The sequence below is a fragment of the Prionailurus viverrinus genome, chromosome X (genome assembly GCF_022837055.1).
Source record: "Prionailurus viverrinus isolate Anna chromosome X, UM_Priviv_1.0, whole genome shotgun sequence".
In the NCBI taxonomy this organism is placed as follows: Eukaryota; Metazoa; Chordata; class Mammalia; order Carnivora; family Felidae; genus Prionailurus; species Prionailurus viverrinus.
Genome location: NC_062579.1, coordinates 36,267,081 through 36,286,460, shown reverse-complemented (window position 1 = coordinate 36,286,460; position 19,380 = coordinate 36,267,081). Strand labels below are relative to the sequence as shown.

Here is a 19,380-nt window from a genome sequence, read left to right as displayed (position 1 = left end):
TTTAACTTCAACAGAGCAGAATAAAATGAGGATTTACCAAAATAATTAGTCTAAAGTTTATGAAACATCCCTCAAAAGTTATCATTCAAACAGACATACAGTTATGAGAGTTAGCTTTAAGGTACAAGATATAACCAATTAAATGAAAACGAGCTGTTCCCTTACTCCCATATAATTAAGGAAAAAGTATAAATTAACATTTAATAAATGTATCGGAGTTAAACTTTTTTCTAATCTAACCTCATTTTAGAAACTACAATATTGCTGCCACCATTTATTCAGCAAACACACTGATCGGTAGCAAATCCTGAGTTTCATTTAAAGAAAACAGAAATTTTTTATGTTTTCTCAGGAAACTGCCTCCAGTAGAAGCATGATATATATAATTGGTCTGGCTTAGACGATGATTTAATCCACACCATGTCGTAATTCGTGTACTAACAAGTTACATTCTAATTTCTACAGTCTTTTCATGTACGCAATCATTTTCTTAGGCATTTTTAACACTGACACTACTTTTCACCTGATGTCATTCTATGGAGTTAAAACACGAAATCACTTAGAGCAAAATACCGACTTTCTAAAACCTAGAATCCTTTAACCTGAAATTTTCATTAAGAATGATTCAATTTTTCATACACTCTAATTAAAATTTTAATATTTCAAGAAAGTTTTAAAGAAATCGAGCTTGAACCCAATGAATATCCTTTAAACTTTTATTGGCTATACTGTAGAGAACACTAAATATGACAACACATGCATATTGATAAACACATCATAATCAACCCAATCTGCTTTTGGAAAGAGATGTACACAGAAGCAGAAAATAACTGAAGAAAACCACTGTTATCGGAACAGGTTTCTCACACACATTCTTTCTGAATTAATTGAAAAATGTCACTTCAAACTTTATATATGATGTGTAAAGCTGTAATAAAAAAAAAATCAAAGGAGTATTCATAATTACCAATAATTTTAATACCACACAGCAGGAATCGGTGAGCTACCACGTAAGAATATCTGTATACTTATTTTTCCTAAAACACTGGCAAACCCTGTTTTTAATCCCCCCAAAAGTCATCTATGATATAATTAATGCATAATCAATCTTGTTCATTAGGGCAGACAATTTTAATTCAACTACCCAGTTCACTGGCATATCTATTTTAGACACAGGCTGTTCACAATAACTGGTCTCACATGTTCCATCTGTACAAGTAGCCATGGCAACCAATACAGTTAGATTCAATAATTCTAGAAGAAAAATTGCAAAGGAGTTTATCACTATCATCATCATCACCATCATTACTACTATTATTTGCCATGAGGTGATCTGAATACATGTAGAAAACTATTACTTAAAAATACTTACTTTCAGCATTGGACAAAGTGCAGGGATTGCAGTCAACCAAAGCTAACTGAAAATGCTGCAAGAAGAGAATGAGAAAATCAGTGCACTAAATTCAGTCATATACATGTGCCTTAATTTCCAGTACATAAGGTCTAACATAATCATGAAACCATGCTAGGCTAATAAAACACACTAGACAAACAGCTAGAATTACTTTGTACATTTATTGCTGATAACCTGCTGCTGGGTTACTTTCTTGAGACAAGTGAGAATGGAGAATTAACTTTAATCAAGTTATTGTATGTATAATTTTGCTTATATGAAAAAAGCTTCAGAAAAAGCCTTCAGGTAAATAGTAAGTATCAGGTCTAGAGCAGTTTAAATAGTTTAAGACCATTATTTTAAAAACTGAAAGTTAGGGGTGCCTGGGTGGCTCAGTCAGTTAAGCACCCGACTTCAGCTTAGATCATGATCTCATGGTTTGTGAGTTCAGCCCCACACCGGGCTCTACTGTCAGGGCAGAGCCTGCTTCGGATCCTCTGACCACCCCCCCCCCCCCTTTACCTCCCCACTCACACTCTCTCTCAAAAATAAATAAACATTCAGAAAAAAAACTATCTGAAATACTACCAAGGATGCATCAAATAGCCTGTGTTCAAGCTCCTCTATGAAATATAGTTTTCTTTTTAGAATGCATATGCTATTATATATGTAGGCAACATTAAACCACGAATAGTTTACAGTACCCATTTATAACAAGATCATATAAACCTGCCCAAAAAATGCATGCTAAATTCAGTGGATAACATGAATTTTTAAGAACACAAACCATGATCAAGGACACTGGGTGACATGTGACATCTACTTTATCAACATTAAATCTGGTGTATAAACTAAGAAAGAAAAACGAGTACCAGAGTTGGTATAAAATCCTTAAGATAAAAAAAAGTAAATCTCTTTGAACTCTGAATAAAAATATTTCCATATATGTATATTCAAATATTCTGATTCTCTACAAGTTTTAACATTAAAAGTAATCAACAGCCAAAGCACAAACCCATTAAAAAAGTATTTTGACCACAATAAGCTCATTCTTCTCCACAACCCAAATATCTAAACAGTTGTATTTCTCACAACTATTGGACAAACTGAAAATTGATACACATTAATGACAACTTCTGGATGTAAACTCCAAAAGACTTTATCGAAAGAAATAATCATTAGCAAGCTTTCAGTACTATATTTCAACACAGAATGAACAAAACTGCACTTGGCCAACTAGAACCCTCCATTACCAAAAACAAACTCATGTCAGCTACCCAGTATTACAGTGAAAGAAAGATGAGAAGGCATCATTTGGTATGAACACAGCAGCTATCATATTCCTTCACAAATGTCTGTTATTGTGCAAGCATAATTAGGCTAGCCTACATCTGCAGTACTCTTTAAAATTTAACGGTTGTAATATTCTGACTGGACAAACTACTAACAAAACGACTATAACCCTTAATTATTAAATATTTAATCCATTCAACAAATATTTCTCAAGTGTCTATAATGTCCTTAGACCAATGCAGGAACTAGGAATACAATGATCAACGAAACAAATGAAAAGTTACGTGTCATGGTTGACTAAGTGAAAAAAAAAAAAAAAAAAAAAAAAAAAAAGATCCAACATCTGAGCACTTCAAGAACTGCTTTTATTAAAAAACAAAACAAAACAAAACAAAAACAAGGAACTGCTTTTATTTTCCCTTGGCCTGCTAAGCAGATTGTATATACACTCAAACATCCCTTTAGTGTGCTACCATAGCAATAGATCCCAGACTATTTTAAACAGTACTCGTACAACTGAATCTAATATAACACTGTATGTCAACTATACTTCTATAAAGGAAGTAAAAAGTGAGCACTATGAAAGCAAAGCATGCTTTATAATCAGTTGTCTTCCTCTAGGCAAAAAGAGGAGCCCAGTAGCCACACATTCAGACTCTCCAACATTCTTAAGTCTAGTCGATCCTGTTGGCATATGCTTATATTTAGATAAGAGCTAGCAAGCAGACCTTCCCTAACTGAGTCATCAAAGGATACAAACTGACCTGTAAAAAAACACACTTGGAGATGGCAGTATTGTTAGTTTTACTATTACAATGACATCCCACAAAGAGCAGAGATGCATAATTCAAATTGCCTAGACTACATTTCATCTATCAATATGCAAGGCCCTGCAATGAAACCTGGCAGAAGCAGTTCTGGACCATGTTTACATAATTATCAATCACTCTTAAAAGCACCAATGAAGTCACTGATGTATCATTTCAAACCCACAACACAGTGAAATATTAAACATTTTCAAATAGCAACAGTATTAGAAAAATTACTTGGCAAAAGAGTACATATTCAAAAACATGAATGTGAGAATGAAAGAACTTAACAGAGTAATTACGAAGTATAAGCAGCTAAGAAAACTAAAAACATAAAACTACCCCATACAAAGAAAAACAATGATACACTTTGCAGTAAACTACAGGCAGATGAGGGACTGGGGTGGGAATGACATGACCTCACAGTTTCATTTCTAGTATCTAAACCAGATGCAAAAGAGATGTACCTATTAACATATAAACCAGCAGAAATGACTATCAATTATAATAATCAGCCCCAGGATCTGAAAATACCAAGGTAAAATATCCAGCAGCCATCCCTGCCACCAACAGAAGCAGCCAGGAAACATTTGCACCCCACCCGGAAATACTGCAGTACTGAAACTGACCATTGCTGTGTGAAATAGTTATTATGCGATAGAGGCTTCTGCAGTTCAAAGACTACATACAAACCTCAAGGCAGAAAGCATTCTACTGAAAATTAATTTCCAAGCAAGATTTACCTAACATGTTTTTTTAATGTTATGGTGATTTTCTTTTTATACAGCGCTTCTGGTCCACTTGAACAAAAAGGTTCTATTCATAATAATTTCTGTTGACGCTTTTGTCACCAAAGTTACCTTTTGTTTTAAAAGCTTTTCACTTGTTCAATATTTCAAAATAACTTCACAGCATTTTGCTTTATATAGACTAAGGAACTTGATTTCTATCTGGAGGAAGAGAATCTATATTCATGTAATTAACATGGAAAACTCAAGTTTCAAGACTTTATTTCTCTTTAAATTGTTTTCCTTCTAGCTGTAGAGTCTGTCCTATGTCATAAATCTTTCCAATTACAGAACCCTTCAACTATAGTCCCAATCCTGAAGACAAGCAGTGATATAACTTGTTTTTGTAATTAAGAAATTATTTATGTATGTATAAGTTATTAAAATTTGGAGCAATGTTTGGATTCCAGATCCAATCTCGGATGTTCTGACTCAGTGGGTTGGGGCTGACAGCCTGTAGACCAGAAAAAAAGCTTCTGTAAGTTTTTCCAATGCACAATTGGGGTTAAATGCCACTATTTTCAAGTTTTTAAATTGTGTACTTGCCCCCGAAAACTTTACTTCAGACCAAGTAGGCAAGGTAGTTGATACTGTTGACTATATTCAATTAGCACAGGCATGGCCTTTTCGGAATAAAATGATGGCAACGCCAGGCACTCTGCTATGGCTACACATCTACAAAACTGAATACGTGGCTCACTGACATTCATGTTCTCACAGAAGATTAAAAGACAGGGGCGCCTGGGTGGTTCAATCGGTTAAGCGTCCGACTCTTGGTTTTGGCTCAAGTCAAGATCTCACAGTTCAGGGGATGGAGCCCTGTGTTGGGCTCCGAGCTGACAGAGTGGAGCCTGCTTGGGATTCTCTGTCTGTCTCTCTGCCCCCTGTCCCCCGCACACACCCTCTAAAAACATAAACACACGTAAAACAGAAAACAGAAGAAGTTTAAAAGACAATTCCATAATGGAATCCAAAAGATGTAGATGAGGGAAAAAAGAAGAGAGGTACTTCAAGCTGAGGAAACCACTTATTTTTACACAGCCCTTATGAAAGAGGGTTTTGCGGACGATTTTAAATGAGAAAAGGGAAGGTACGTCACGTACTCTTGCAAGTCACTTTTTTCATTGTTACAGACTGCCACAATTCTAAAAGAACAAATTAAAGCCAACAAATTCATTCCTAAACCTAACAGTCTATGATAAGTGGATGAGACTAGGAAAAGGTCCTGAGACACGATGGCACTTTAGGGATTTGGTCTCTGAGAAGCAGATGCAGAACTGAAACTGGCAAGTTTTGGCAGGGTTAGGAGTCAAGTCCCTCTGCTGGCTAAGCTGATCGGACTGAGGTTCTTTCACAGCCCTCAAACTCAAGTTCTTCTGATTCTCTGTAATACAAGATTATTCCTAACTGTTTTGAGGAGAAACTCTACTGCACACCAGTAACTAACAGCTAACACATCCTGGCAATCTTTACTCAAAAAGGAAGTTTCCCATCTGGTCTCCTCCCAAAGTATCCTTAACAAAAAAGTCAGACAAAAGACACTGTAATACTGAAGATGTTCCAAGTCTTATTGCTTCTTTTCACAGCCCTGTTTTCTGGCTCTAGACTTCTATCTGTCTATACCAATACTTGATGTCCCTCAGGTACCTCCAACTCGATAAACTCCCACAGGACTCATCTCCATTCAAAGCCTTTTCACCTCCCAATCCCAAAACCTGCTGCTTACTTTACCGCCTACAAAAAAGTGAATTAAGCCAATAAATGAGAAATCTATTCCAACACTGAATCAGTTAACAAATGAACTAGTTTATTAACTCCTTAAGATCTACAAAATGTATGATCTTCCATCCATGCATCCACGGAGAACCCCTTTATCCCACACCTTTTTTCCTGTCACAGTGTCCTACTTGTCTCCCAGCTCATTTCTATTGTATTTTACCAAAGTACAGGTATACAACTGACCAGAAATTTTAAAACACTGATTCTAGTATGTGTCTAATCTGTGTACACAAATGATCAGGTACAGGATGACTTCTTTTCCAAGTTCTTTAAATCAAGTAGTCTACATTTGTATTCTTATCAAAATAAGACATATTTACACCAATAACAAATACAAGGAGCACACAATATATATTTTACAAAGGGGATAAAATGATGATTTTTTTTTTTTTTTTAATGTGCCATCAGATACACTGAATGCTTCATAAAGCTAGCTGTTATGGGTAAACACCAAAAAAGATGCTCTTTGGTTGGAAAGGATTTCTTGCAGGTAAAATATATTTGAGGAGAGAAAACTGAAATGGGAAACCTGGCCCCACTCTAACCCATCCATATCAGAGACAATGGTTACTGCAGATCTATGAGCAGTCATGTCCTTTTCAAACATGTATTTTGGAGGAACTGAAGTACTTCTGCTGTTTATATTACTTTACGCTTAAAGGTATGTAACAGAACTCATGGCAGAAATGAGTATCAAGTTGGAAAAACAAAACTAGGCTGGCAGAGTGGAGAAAGCAGTATGAAGCGGCTAGATAAACCAATTAGGAGATCACCTCAGATCAGAGAATACTATCTAGGAAAGATTAAAAGGTAAAGTACAAGTTGAAGAGTAGAGGAAAGAGGAAAAAGCCGGGCAATGATTTTTGCCCACAAGTAAGTAAAAACGGACAGGGGACAAAATAAACAGTAACGACCATCCTTTGCCAAAAGAACAGCGATATTACATTCAGGTGAAGCCGAGTTCTACTGCCAATGTGAGAACTAGGGAGATGTTGTTTAAAGGCACAAACTTGGGGCGCCTGGGTGGCGCAGTCGGTTAAGCGTCCGACTTCAGCCAGGTCACGATCTCGCGGTCTGGGAGTTCGAGCCCCGTGTCGGGCTCTGGGCTGATGGCTCAGAGCCTGGAGCCTGTTTCCGATTCTGTGTCTCCCTCTCTCTCTGCCCCTCGCCCATTCATGCTCTGTCTCCCTCTGTCCCAAAAATAAATAAACGTTGAAAAAAAAAATTTTTTTAAAGGCACAAACTTGCAACTAGTAGATAACTAAGTCCCAGAGAGCTAATGCACAGCACAGAGATTACAGTCAATAAATACTGTATTACAAACTTAAAAGCTGCTAAGAGACTAGATCTTAATTGCTCTCACCATACACGCATGCACACTCAAAATGATAATATGTGATGAGGTAGAGGTGCTAGCTAATGCTACAATGGTAATGACATTACAATATATATAAATGTACCCAAAAAAAGGTGGTGTACACCTTAAACTTACACAGTAGTGTTATATGTCAATTATATCTAAATAAAGCTATTTTTAAAGAACTCAAATTTTCAAAATGCCAACTAGAAGAGTCAAGCTATTGAGCGTCATGAAGTATTCATTATTAAATAGGGCAGGGGTAGCCACAGAGAAGTATTAGCAACTGAATTAATAAAACTATGCTGCTAAACCTTCAACAAGGAAATATTACCGACATTTTAGAAACTTAAGGCATGGTTAAAATTACTTTAACAGCTAGTATTCAAATTCTAAGCAAGTATTTTTAAAATAGAGTTCACGGTATCTTAATTAAATGAATTTATGTATTCTACATTAAAAAATAAATTGTAAGGATGCCTGAGTGGCTCAGTCGGTTAAGCGACTGACTCTTGATTTCAGCTCAGGTCATGAGTTTGAGCCCCCACATAGGGCTCTGCACTGACCGTGCAGAGCATGCTTGGGATTCTCTCTCTCCCTCTCTCTGCTTCTCCCTGCTTGTGCTCTCCCTCTCTCTCTCTCTCTCTCTTAAAATAAATAAATTTAAAAAAAAAATTTTTTTTTAATTTTTATTTAAAAAAATAAAATAGGGGCGCCTGGGTGGCTCAGTCGGTTAAGCGTCTGACTTAAGTGGCTCAGGTCACGATCTTGCAGTTTGTGAGTTCAAGCCCCCCATAGGGCTCTGTGCTGACAGCTCAGAGCCTGGAGCCTGCTTCAAATTCTGTGTCTCCCTGTCTCTACCCCTCCTCCACTCATGCTCTGTGTGTCTCTCTCTCTCTCTCTCAAAAATACAATAAACATTAAAAAAATTTCAAAAGAAATTAACACTGGTACAATACTATTAAAAATAATAAAAATAAAATTATCAAAGATAGGAGGCATTGTCACAGATTACAAAAGTGGTTTCTAAAAGGAAATACATATCCTTGTGCCTTTACTTATTCCTTCTGCCATGGCATAAAAAATATGACAATAAAAGTCCTGAGTCAATAAAGGGTATAAGATCAAATCAGACACCTGGAAATGAAGTAGTTCCTGAAGAAGAGTAAGGGAAAAAGAAAGTGAAAGTGCTATTTCACTCAGTGGTTTCATGTCACATATAATAATAGCACACGGGAGACAAGCCGAATGAACGGTGAATGGGAACGTTTAGAGAATACAAATGCACTGTCAGTTTGTAGAGAAAAAAAAATTTTTGTTAAAAGGTGATAAATAAAGCCAACCTCTCCCCCTGCCCTCCATTTTTCCAGGCCTTCCTACGAGAGGTATTTATCATTTCATAGCCTCTTCCATTTATCTATTCAAGAAACACTAAGCACTTGGTAAAATGCCAAACTAACGTGCACATCTCATTTGAGTTCAATCCATTTCCTTTGAATTGTGTCTCTGTGACACAATGGTAAGTCAGTACTTACCATCCTTAAATACCAAATTATAAGGGAACTCATACTGGTATCTAGCCAATTACCCACAGGTTCTCATTAAAAAACGCCACAGTCTTGGGGCACCTGGGCGATTCAGTCGGCTCAGCGGCCGACTTTGGCTCAGGTCATGATCTCACAGTTTGTGCGTTCGAGCCCCGCGTCGGGCTCTGTGCTGACAGCTCAGGGCCTGGAGCCTGCTTCGGATTCTGTGTCTCCCTCTCCCTCTGCCCCTCCCCTGCTCATGCTCTGTCTCTCTCTGTCTCAGAAATAAATAAACATTACAAAAAAAAAAAAAAAAAAGCCATAGTCTTTAACTTTAAAATCCAAAAAAGTTCCAATGTTGATATATTTAGGGACATGTAAATAAGATATTTGTAAATATTAAGAACATGTAAATATTAAGAAGAATTTCTACACAATCTTCATTAAATGAAAGATACTCTGGCATTAACGGACTGAAGAATATGGGTGTTATTACATCTTATTTTGCATTTCCTTCCTTCACATGAAGGAAATAATTAACAGTCTGCCAGGATGTGAAAATTGGAGGCATTATGTGAAATTATTTGTCAAAATTAGTGTACTTTTATTGAAATAATGATCATACATTGCCTGAAATATGTAACGAATATAAGCAATTATCATTAACGCCATTAAAAAGTAATGAAATAAAACATATAATTATATGGCGTAAAGAGGCAACCAAATCCACCTACGGGGTTATCATCTGAAACAGGGAAGAAACACAACAAACACACATGACCTCTCTACTGGCCAACTTAAAAGTAACACCATATGACCGAAAAGTAAGCTGGGCATTAACTTCATATTTCTGAGGATGGGCAGAGTGACAAAAGTATTAAATTCTAGGATGGGAAAATGGGTTTCACAAACAGTATCTCAGCTGGTCTCAAATGGAGGAGTTTTAGATACATAGTAGACAAACTGAGAACTGAAAAGAGAGGGCTGAAAAAAAAAATGGCAGATACTTTCACATACATATAAATCTTTACAATAATCTTGTAGAATGGAGACAGTTACTCTAGTACTAGAGATGCAGAGAGAGAGGATCAGAAGAGTAAGGCATCTTGCCCAAGATCACACAATTAGTCATAAGGCAGGGCCAAATTTTAAAACCAAATTTGCTTGCTATGAGAGCTGTTTATATAGTACCAAACCAGAATGAATCTGTTGCAGAGATACATTTTGGTAACAAAGTTATTACCAGAGATACAAATAAAACAGGAGGCCCTGGAATCTACTTCATGTGTAGGTGAAAATAAGAAATCTATTATGAAAATAAACTGCATTTTATCATCGAAAACCTGTATACTCTATATCCCTCTTCAGGTATAAGGGAGAAAGAAAATGAGGTGCAGAAGACCTGACCTGTAATGGACCGACTGTCCACACTGCCCCACACCAAAATCCTCTTTTTTTACCCAACCCTCATGCCAGTAACAGTGTGTTGAGGGGACTGAGCCCTGCTCAAAAACTGGACATAACTGGTCTACAGAGCAACCACATCTTTGATTTAAAAAAAAAAAAAGAAAATCAATTGAGAATGGCCATGGGGCCCATTTCTCGCCTGTGACATTTTGCAAAGTGAAGTATTTTTGAAGGGATCAACACGAAGTCATGATCTTTCTTATTTATGACATGATGATCAGATATCTGCTAAGCACTTATCATATGCCAGCACTGTACTAAGCACCTATTCCGCTGTTCTACAATACCTTTCTATAGGAGACGTGAAAAATGAATCATCCCACTTTGATTATATCCTGCAACTTTACTGAATGCATTTATTACTTCGAATAGTTTTGTGGTAGAGGTTTTAGGGTATTCTACATTTCACTTTGATTATACCTGGCAAGCATCCTTAAGAACAAGCCAACACAGAACAGAGAAAAAAATGAATCCTTGATGAAAACTTGCATCAGATGAATTAACCATTCCTGAAAGTTGTACTTCACATTATACAAGCTACTTTTTTTTTTTTTTAATGTTATTTTAACCAGCTTCATTTGGGAGTTCCTAAGCTTGCAGCCCAAAGCATCTATACCAATAAAGTGTGCTTCTAGGAAACAGCTTCATGTAGTGGTTAAGTCATCAGACATTCCACATCTACCCATATGAAACTAAAATACTAGCTAGCCACCTAAGGGGAGAAAGACCTTCGGATTTCTACCTTCATTTGCACTAAATGTTAAGCACTTAGAATACTATACTCAAACACCTCCTCCTCGACCAAAAATGATGATTCCTAAAATTCTCCTGAAAACAGACAGGGAGTACTGGAGAGAGAAGCCTTAAAAAAAGCTAATGTCAAAATGAGATCAAAATCAAAGGCAACCTTCTCATTATAGAGAAGAGAAATAGCTGGGGCGCCTGGGTGGCGCAGTCGGTTAAGCGTCCGACTTCAGCCAGGTCACGATCTCGCGGTCCGTGAGTTCGAGCCCCGCGTCGGGCTCTGGGCTGATGGCTCGGAGCCTGGAGCCTGTTTCTGATTCTGCGTCTCCCTCTCTCTCTGCCCCTCCCCCGTTCATGCTCTGTCTCTCTCTGTCCCAAAAATAAATAAACGTTGAGAAGAGAAATAGCAAGGGTTCCTAAAACTTATTTTTTCTATGCTCACACAAATGAAATAAACATCAGAATGAGATCAAGTATTTTAACAAGAAAACTGTACTTACTGAGGTAAAACAATTTTGCTAATATTGCTATGACCTGAAGGTTTGTTAGCCTTGAACTATGCCTGAACAAACAGAAGTTGTACACAGGAAGGTCTCTGTTGAACCTGACTTAGCAGTAACACTTGTTGTTTCCCTTGATTAAAGAGGATTTTAAATATTGCCACCTTCGTGGAAAACAGAGTTCTGCAACCACAGAATTATGTAAAATGCCACTGTATTGATGTTCAGAGATAGCCAAATTCTATAATATGGTAAACTTTATAGCCACATTTACCAAACTGCTATCAAAAACACTTCTGCCACACATAATAGTCATATTGTGACAAGATTATAAAATGACCAAATAAGATTATTTTGTATTTTAAGACATTGTGAGAGTCTTTGTTAGCTCCTATATACTGTGGATGTCCAAGAGGTAGTTAAAATATGCAAGGTAGCCTATGTGAACTTATTTTCCATTTCAAATCCACTCATAACCCATAGTACACAATTGACTCTTGAACAACACAGGTTTGAATTGCATGGGTCCACTTATATACGGATCTTTTTCAACACATTACAGTAGTATAAATGTATTTTTTCTTCCTTATGATTTCCTTAATAACATTTTCTCTTGTCTAGTTTTCTTTATTGTAAGAATATAGTATACGATACATACAACATATAAAATACATGTTAAGCAACTCTTTAGATTTAATCTTTTAGCTTAACGGTGAAGCTTCCAATCAACAGTAGACCATCAGTAGTTACACTGTTGAGGAATTGTTAAATGCAGGTTTTCAACTGGGGCGGGGCGACGAGGGTTGGCGCCCATAACCGCCACGTTGTTCAAGGGTCAACTCTGAGAAGTGCTGCTCCACGTTTGAGGAAAACGGGTAATTTGCAGGCATCCTTTATTCTCCACACTACCTAATTTTATCCTGACATCAATTCATCTCACTGCACTTACCTTTGACAAATTGTGTAATAATCAAAATACTTCACAATCAACTTGTTTAAGTGTTTCTGATTGTGTATCATTCTTTCGTATCATCAGCATTGTTCTTCATAAAACTCATGAAAGACAGAAACAGTATTTGCCTAACTGTCTACTTTACAACTCTGGAACAAGGAAACACAGTTTTTAAAATACCTTCAAGTAGTACCTTATTAGTGAATTCAAATTACAACCCACTGTAAAGCCTCTTTATCATTCTTTATCTCCCTCTCACCTCCCCTGAGGACCAAAATAATCTGCAATGGAGATATTTAGAACACGGCAGCCATTATAGTCATAAATTCACAAGAACTTAAACTTTATTCCTAGAACTTCTAATCCTTCAAAGAGCAAGGCTTTCATTGCACAGGAAAGCACTATTTTTATGAAAAGCCCGGTAAGACCTAAAGTGATAGCATAGACAGCACAAGAAACTCAGTAACAAATTTGAGAAATATCAAATTTCGATAGTACGTAAAATATTTAACCAACAACGTATTATCTTTTCCTAAAGATGTTTATTTTCACAAATCAGCAATTCAAATGACTTGCAGAGAATAGTTTTTTTTAATCATTTAGATTATGAGATGTGTCCTGTTGGTAGAGGTCAACAGATTTCTAGTGAGACCCATGCAAATAAATAGTCAGAATGGGGTCACAGACACACCAACATTTAGTAGCTCCTTCTGACCTCTATGGTGACCAATCACTTACACTGGACTGATTTAGATGTCCAAATTGAGATTGAAACCTTCACCCTTTCCTGATGACGGACTTCAATTAAAACTTAAAAAAAAAAAAAAAAAAGTCTAATGGTATAATCAGTTACCTATGTCTTAGGATCATAACTACTTTGTACCCTGAAACCCAGCCTTGAGTATCTTCCAGTTCATAGCTAGTAAAACAATTCCTTCACCTAAATTTTCAAATTTTCCTTTGAAGTATCAATGCCAATATACATTCCAACATTTCTCAATCCTCTAATATTTAACAACAACCCACTCCCCAACCCCCCCCCCAAATGCATAAAATGAAACATTTTATCTTGGAAAAAATCCAATAACCTACCTTTAAACTAGACTCATAGTCTGTATTCACTTTGAACATAAGCCCAAGTCGTAAATGAATTTCCTTGGCTCGACAAAAGCTGGGATCAACATAAAGCACCTCCTGAAATGCTTTAATTGCCCTGAAAGAATACAGACATAAGATATCTTAACTTTTTGGAACTTGCATGAATTTTTGCTTGGTAGCACAGTAAAACTTCTGCTTTATGCAATATGGTTTTAAAGAAAATGTGTTTTACGTGAATGTGTTGTTTAAAAAAAAAAAGAGTAGAAACTGGCACCAGGGTTTTTTATACAATTGAATGTAAATCATCTAATATAAAAGGGAACAGGAAGATCAGATGAATGTATTCTCAATTATCCACATAATATCTTATGGCTTAATAAAATTCTCAGTTTAAATAACCGATTTCATTGTTTCTGGAATTTCCTAGGGGAAAGAGAGGTGGGGCAGATAGGATAGTTTTATTTTTAAGAAAGGAAAAGGTAATCCTGTCTCTAGTCTACTCTGTAAGAATAAGTCTTCATTGAAAACTCTGTCTTCTACATTTAGATTTACAATCCATATGTACCTTATTTTTTATACAGTGTGAGGTCAGATTTCATTTTTTCCATACAGATCCAATAGCCCTGGCATCATTTGTAGAAAAGACCATCCTTACCACAGCTCTGCAGGGCCACTTTGTCCTAAATCAAATAAATGTCCACATTCACGTGGGGCTGTTTCTGGGTTTTCTATCATATATCACTTTCCATTTGTCTATCAGTCTATTTTTGCCCCAGATTCACAATTTATCTTTTATAAAAGGCCTTGATTACCAGTGGAGCAAATAAAATACAAGCATAAGGAACACTCTTCACATTAAGGCATATAAAAATGTATTCAGTGATCATGTAAATGTACTACCTACTAAAAAATAAATTAAAATCATAATATAAATGTCTACTTTGAATTTTGAAAATTGTAATACAGCGGTAACATATGTTGGTCATCATTTTAAATCTCTCTACATTATTTAAGACTTATCCCAAGTACCAGCTAATATATTCTTTATAAAGCTTATCAACTATTCTCTGCCTCTACTTATCCTAGAAAGGTAGCTATTTAGAATCATAGATGATTCCAAAGGAAAAGTCCATCTTTTATATTAAAATACCATAACTCAAAACAGAGCACAATACTTCCTATGTCTTTAAAGGAATTTTATCGTGATTCATGCATTATCTATTTCCCCCAAAAAACAACTGTGTTTGGTTATGTCCATGTTTATTATAAAATTAAGGGTTCTAAAAGGTAATGTTCATCGTTGAGGGGTGGGGGCAACAGGTGCAGCATCAGATACTTTTATACCTGACAAAATACTTTCTTCCTGAAGAGGAGGTTGGCATCTATGTGTTAAATGGCTTTTTAAATGAGTGGGTGTGTATGTGTCATCTGATGTGTACAGGTACAAGACTGGAGTTAAAAACCTGACAGAAAAGAATTGGTGTAAATTACCATTCTCATTCAAAGGCAGCTATTTCTCAGACTTCAAGATACTTCTCTGCGTGTTAAGAGGTTTTCTTTGTACTTGACTCAAACCTTTCTAATAGGAGGAGGTACGGTTCAGCCTCTATGATTCTCCTGGTCATGACTAGTGCTACCACCTTATAATAAAATAGGCAATTGTTGGGGGAGGGGAGGCAGCATACAAAAGGTTAGGAAAAAAACAATTGCAGCTATAAAGGAGGCCAATTAAAACACGATACAAGTGGGAAAGGGTAATGCAGGGGTATGGAGAAGCTTCTGGGCTAACAGCAATTTTTTATTTCTTGACCCAAATGATGGTTATGAACGTTCATTGTACAAATCACATGTTAAGATGTATACTTACGTTTATACATTCTGAAGTATGATATATTCTGTAATAACCAAAATTGAGGGTGATGCTTCATAAAATGCTAATTAACCTTAACTTACGACACGGGTCAGAAAACTCTTGTGGAATAGGTCAGAACGAAGCAATGTCCACACGTGCCAATAATAAAACCCAGGCAGGCCTGAGTCAAAGACATGAACGAAGAAGAATGGAAGTGGAAGACAGCAAAGAAAAGAAGAAACAAAGGAGAAAAAAAGAAGTTAGGAAAGAAAAATGGTCTAAGGAAGGGCGTGTGAGAAAATGCAGTAAGGAGAGCACAGAGCATCAGAAACAAGCCCTCGGGAGAAATTATTTCCTACTCTGTCTTAGTTTCCATCTCCAGCCTTTCTTCTGAACCCCTAAATTTGTAGATGTGTTTTACTCCACAGGTGCCTTTCGTACGGACACCTTATATGATTGGTTCACAATGTCACACAAGTACAAAAAAACATAGGTTTATTTTTAACAAGTTTTCTATGTATGTTAACACACTGGAAATTTAAAAAAAAATTAACCTATAAGCAAAAACGCATGTTCCAACATACTAGCCTGGGCTCCCCTATGTTTATTCTTTAAGGACTGTTAAAAGTGCCCATGAGGGGCACGTGGGTGGCTCAGTCAGTTAAGCATCCAACTTCTGCTCAGGTCATGATCTCACAGTTTGTGAATTCGAGCCCCGTGTTGGGCTCTGTGCTGACAGCTCAGAGCCTGGATCCTGCTTCGGATTCTGTGTCCCCCTCTCTCTGTTCCTCCCCTGCTCACTCGTGCTCTCTCTCTCTCTCAAAAATAAATAAAGATTAAAATAAAAGTTTTTTTAAGTGCCCATGAGATGGTATGGCCAACACATATCAAATCATCAAGTTCTTCCCATCGTTGTTTCAAAGTTTTCCTCAAATTCAGTATCTTGCAGACTGAATGTTCAATATCTCGTTACTAGATGACTGCAATAGGACTACTCTTGCTCTGCTCTGGCTTTCCTATGTTTCCTCAAACATGTGGCTCCTGTAACGGACTACTAACCATGATACTCTAGGTCAAATCTCCATGTAGCATTTAAGGTCTATGAGCAACACGTACTACTACCTATTCAACTCTATTCCCAGTTATGACCCAATATTGTTCTTCCTCAGCTGTGACCTGGCTTATTTTAGGAATTTCTTTTTGCAAATACCAGCCCTCTTGACTTTGCTGCTTCTCCTCAGAATGGTCTCCTAATCTGAAATATTTTCATTCTTCTGCTTTACCCTAAATCCACTATTACCTAAAAGACCGACCACCCAAACTCAACACCAGCGGTTTTTTTGCTTAGGGTTAACCAGCAGTTAGGTCCACTCTATAATCAAATCATTTTATTCTCTACCTAGTGGTGTGCTATCTCAAGTTCCTTGAGGTTTACGTTCCCCTTTTATTTTTTTTTTAATATTTATTTATTTTGGGGAGAGTACAAGCGGGGTAGGGGCAGCAAGAGGGGGACAGAGGATCTGAAGCGGGCTCTGTGCTGACAGGCTGACAGCAGCGAGCCTGATGCGGGGCTCGAACTCACAAACCGCAACATCATGATCTGAGCTGAAGTTGGACGCTCAACCAACTGAGCCACCCAGGTGCTTCTTTTATTTTTAATTCTCTAAATAACACAGAAAACGATTAATTTTAATACATGTGTACTAATGTCATCACTTTTATAGTTGGCTGACTGGGTTTCTGGTGGGGGCAGGGACGGCAATGCTCCAGTCTATTTATTGAGCTTCCCTCATCTAATCAAAAATATCTAGGTTCATTTTCATTTCCTTTTCTAAACTTTTACCTATTTTTCTTTCCTATATGCTTCCTCAGTTTTCCCCCACCTTAGGCGGAAAAAAGGAAAAAGGTAGTGTGTGTGTGTGTGTGTGTGTGTGTGTGTGTGTGTGTGTGTGTAGCAGGGGAGTGTGTGGAGAAAACAGGTACCACTTAGACTACATTCTAATTTTGGTCATTTTACCACATTCTTATCTCACCAAACTACGGGTAGCCAGAACATGACCTCTGCACCACAAGCTAGACTAAAAATACCAAGACATAAATATTCTGTTGACCTCAGTATTCTGATTGGCAGAGAATTTTAGAACATGAGAAATGGCTACCCAAAACTACAAAATAATTTCTTGATACAATGCCTGGAAAGGTTTACGGTTTTCAAATATTAAAACATATTCTCTAGAAATAATTTTGGCAATGTAAAACACTACATTTTTTACATTTTTGAGGAAAAAATGCCCATGATAATTATGCACAGCAATATGCACTTTTTTGTTGTTTCTAGAAAGTCATTAAAAAGAAAAGACTTCCTAAGGATTTTACCAAACTATAGTAAAAATAATGATATTAACTAAATGTTCCTAGCACAGTTTCAGTACATTTAGAAAGAGACATAATAGAACATTTAACTTTTCTAAGGCTAATAAAGCTGAGTCCAGAGATTTCCCTCAGGGATATCTGAAGGGATAAGTGGTCTAATCCCACAAAATTTCATACTAATAAAGGGGAGAATATTCTAGCTCTAAATCAGTAATAACATGTATACACACAACAGTTATCTACTTCCACACATCCGTATTAGGAAATTTAGGGGCTCCTTTTAAATGAGACAAATAGATTTGATGAAGTAATCAAAGAGACAAACAAGGCAGCATATTTAAAGGTGGAGATGGTAGGAGAAAGCAGACCAAACGCAGTACATGGCACAAAGTTACATAGGTAAAGAAAAATGCTTAATACATTTTCAGGGAAATGTCCATACAGTGTGACGGACACAAAGAATATATTTAGGGGAACAGTAGGCTAGAAGGATCATTTGCGGTTGAACCAGAGAGGACTTTAAATGTGAGGCTAAGTCAGAAATATCACACAAGAGGGGCACCTGGGTGGCTCAGTCAGTTAAGCACTGGACTCTTGAAGACTCTTGATTTCAGCTCAGGTCATGATCTCACCTTGGGATTCTCTCTTTCTGCCCCTGACCTCTCCCTCCCACCCTCCCTCCCTCCCTCCCTCTCTCCCTCTCTCTCTCTCTCTCTCTCTCTCTCTCTCTCTCTCTCTCAAACACACACACACACACACACACACACCATCTCTGTCTCAAAATAAACTTAAAAAAAAAAAAGGAAATATCATACAAGAGTTCTTCACATAGCCATTTGCTAATGTTTTAACACTTCATGGCTTTTTCTGCTCTTTCTAGCCAGTCTTCATTTCGTTACCCCAGACAGTGGTAGAGTTTTTCCCTTCCCCTATTGCAAAGATTTATGTTTCTATCCTTAATTTCTCTGGAGCTTAATTAGCCCAAGCCCTTCCAAATTCTCTCTAGCAATCTACGTGTCACTGGTAAGCATAACTTTACCAGAACTGCCTTAGTTAAATGCTAGTTTTGTCAAAACAGAAATGTATATGATAAACAACACATGTTAACATGAACTGTTCCATTTTAATGGAACTATACACTTAAATTAAGCTTTAGATCTAAGAGCATTACTTTGCATTATGATAGCTAAAAAATATACCTTAAATATTAAGCTTTTGCCCGACTCCATGCTAGACAAACCTCAGGATCAATGGTAGTATCAAAACAACATTAGGTTTATTTGCACCTGAAGTGGTCACCACAATGGAGCACAGAGTCCTACACTTTTAAGAACAATTGTGATTGGTAAAGTGCTTGAGGAATTACCGCTAAAAAAAACCATTACTTGTAACGTGTTAATATTTCTGTTTTTGTAAACTCCCCTCTGCCTCATTCCCCTAACCCTTTTT

The 19,380-nt window shown here is 36.9% G+C and overlaps 1 protein-coding gene across 6 annotated transcripts in view; it reads right to left on the bottom strand.

Annotated features, from left to right (window-relative positions):
* Window positions 1-19,380, bottom strand: part of KDM6A (lysine demethylase 6A) — a 207,660-nt gene that overhangs the window by 84,458 nt on the left and 103,822 nt on the right. For all 6 annotated transcript variants that reach the window (XM_047845058.1, XM_047845055.1, XM_047845052.1 and 3 more), the window contains exons 6-7: window positions 13,701-13,821; window positions 1,373-1,427 (exon numbers count right to left, since the gene is read on the bottom strand). In XM_047845058.1, coding sequence (XP_047701014.1) covers window positions 1,373-1,427; window positions 13,701-13,821 — 176 coding nt within the window. The remainder of the gene's footprint in view (window positions 1-1,372; window positions 1,428-13,700; window positions 13,822-19,380) is intronic.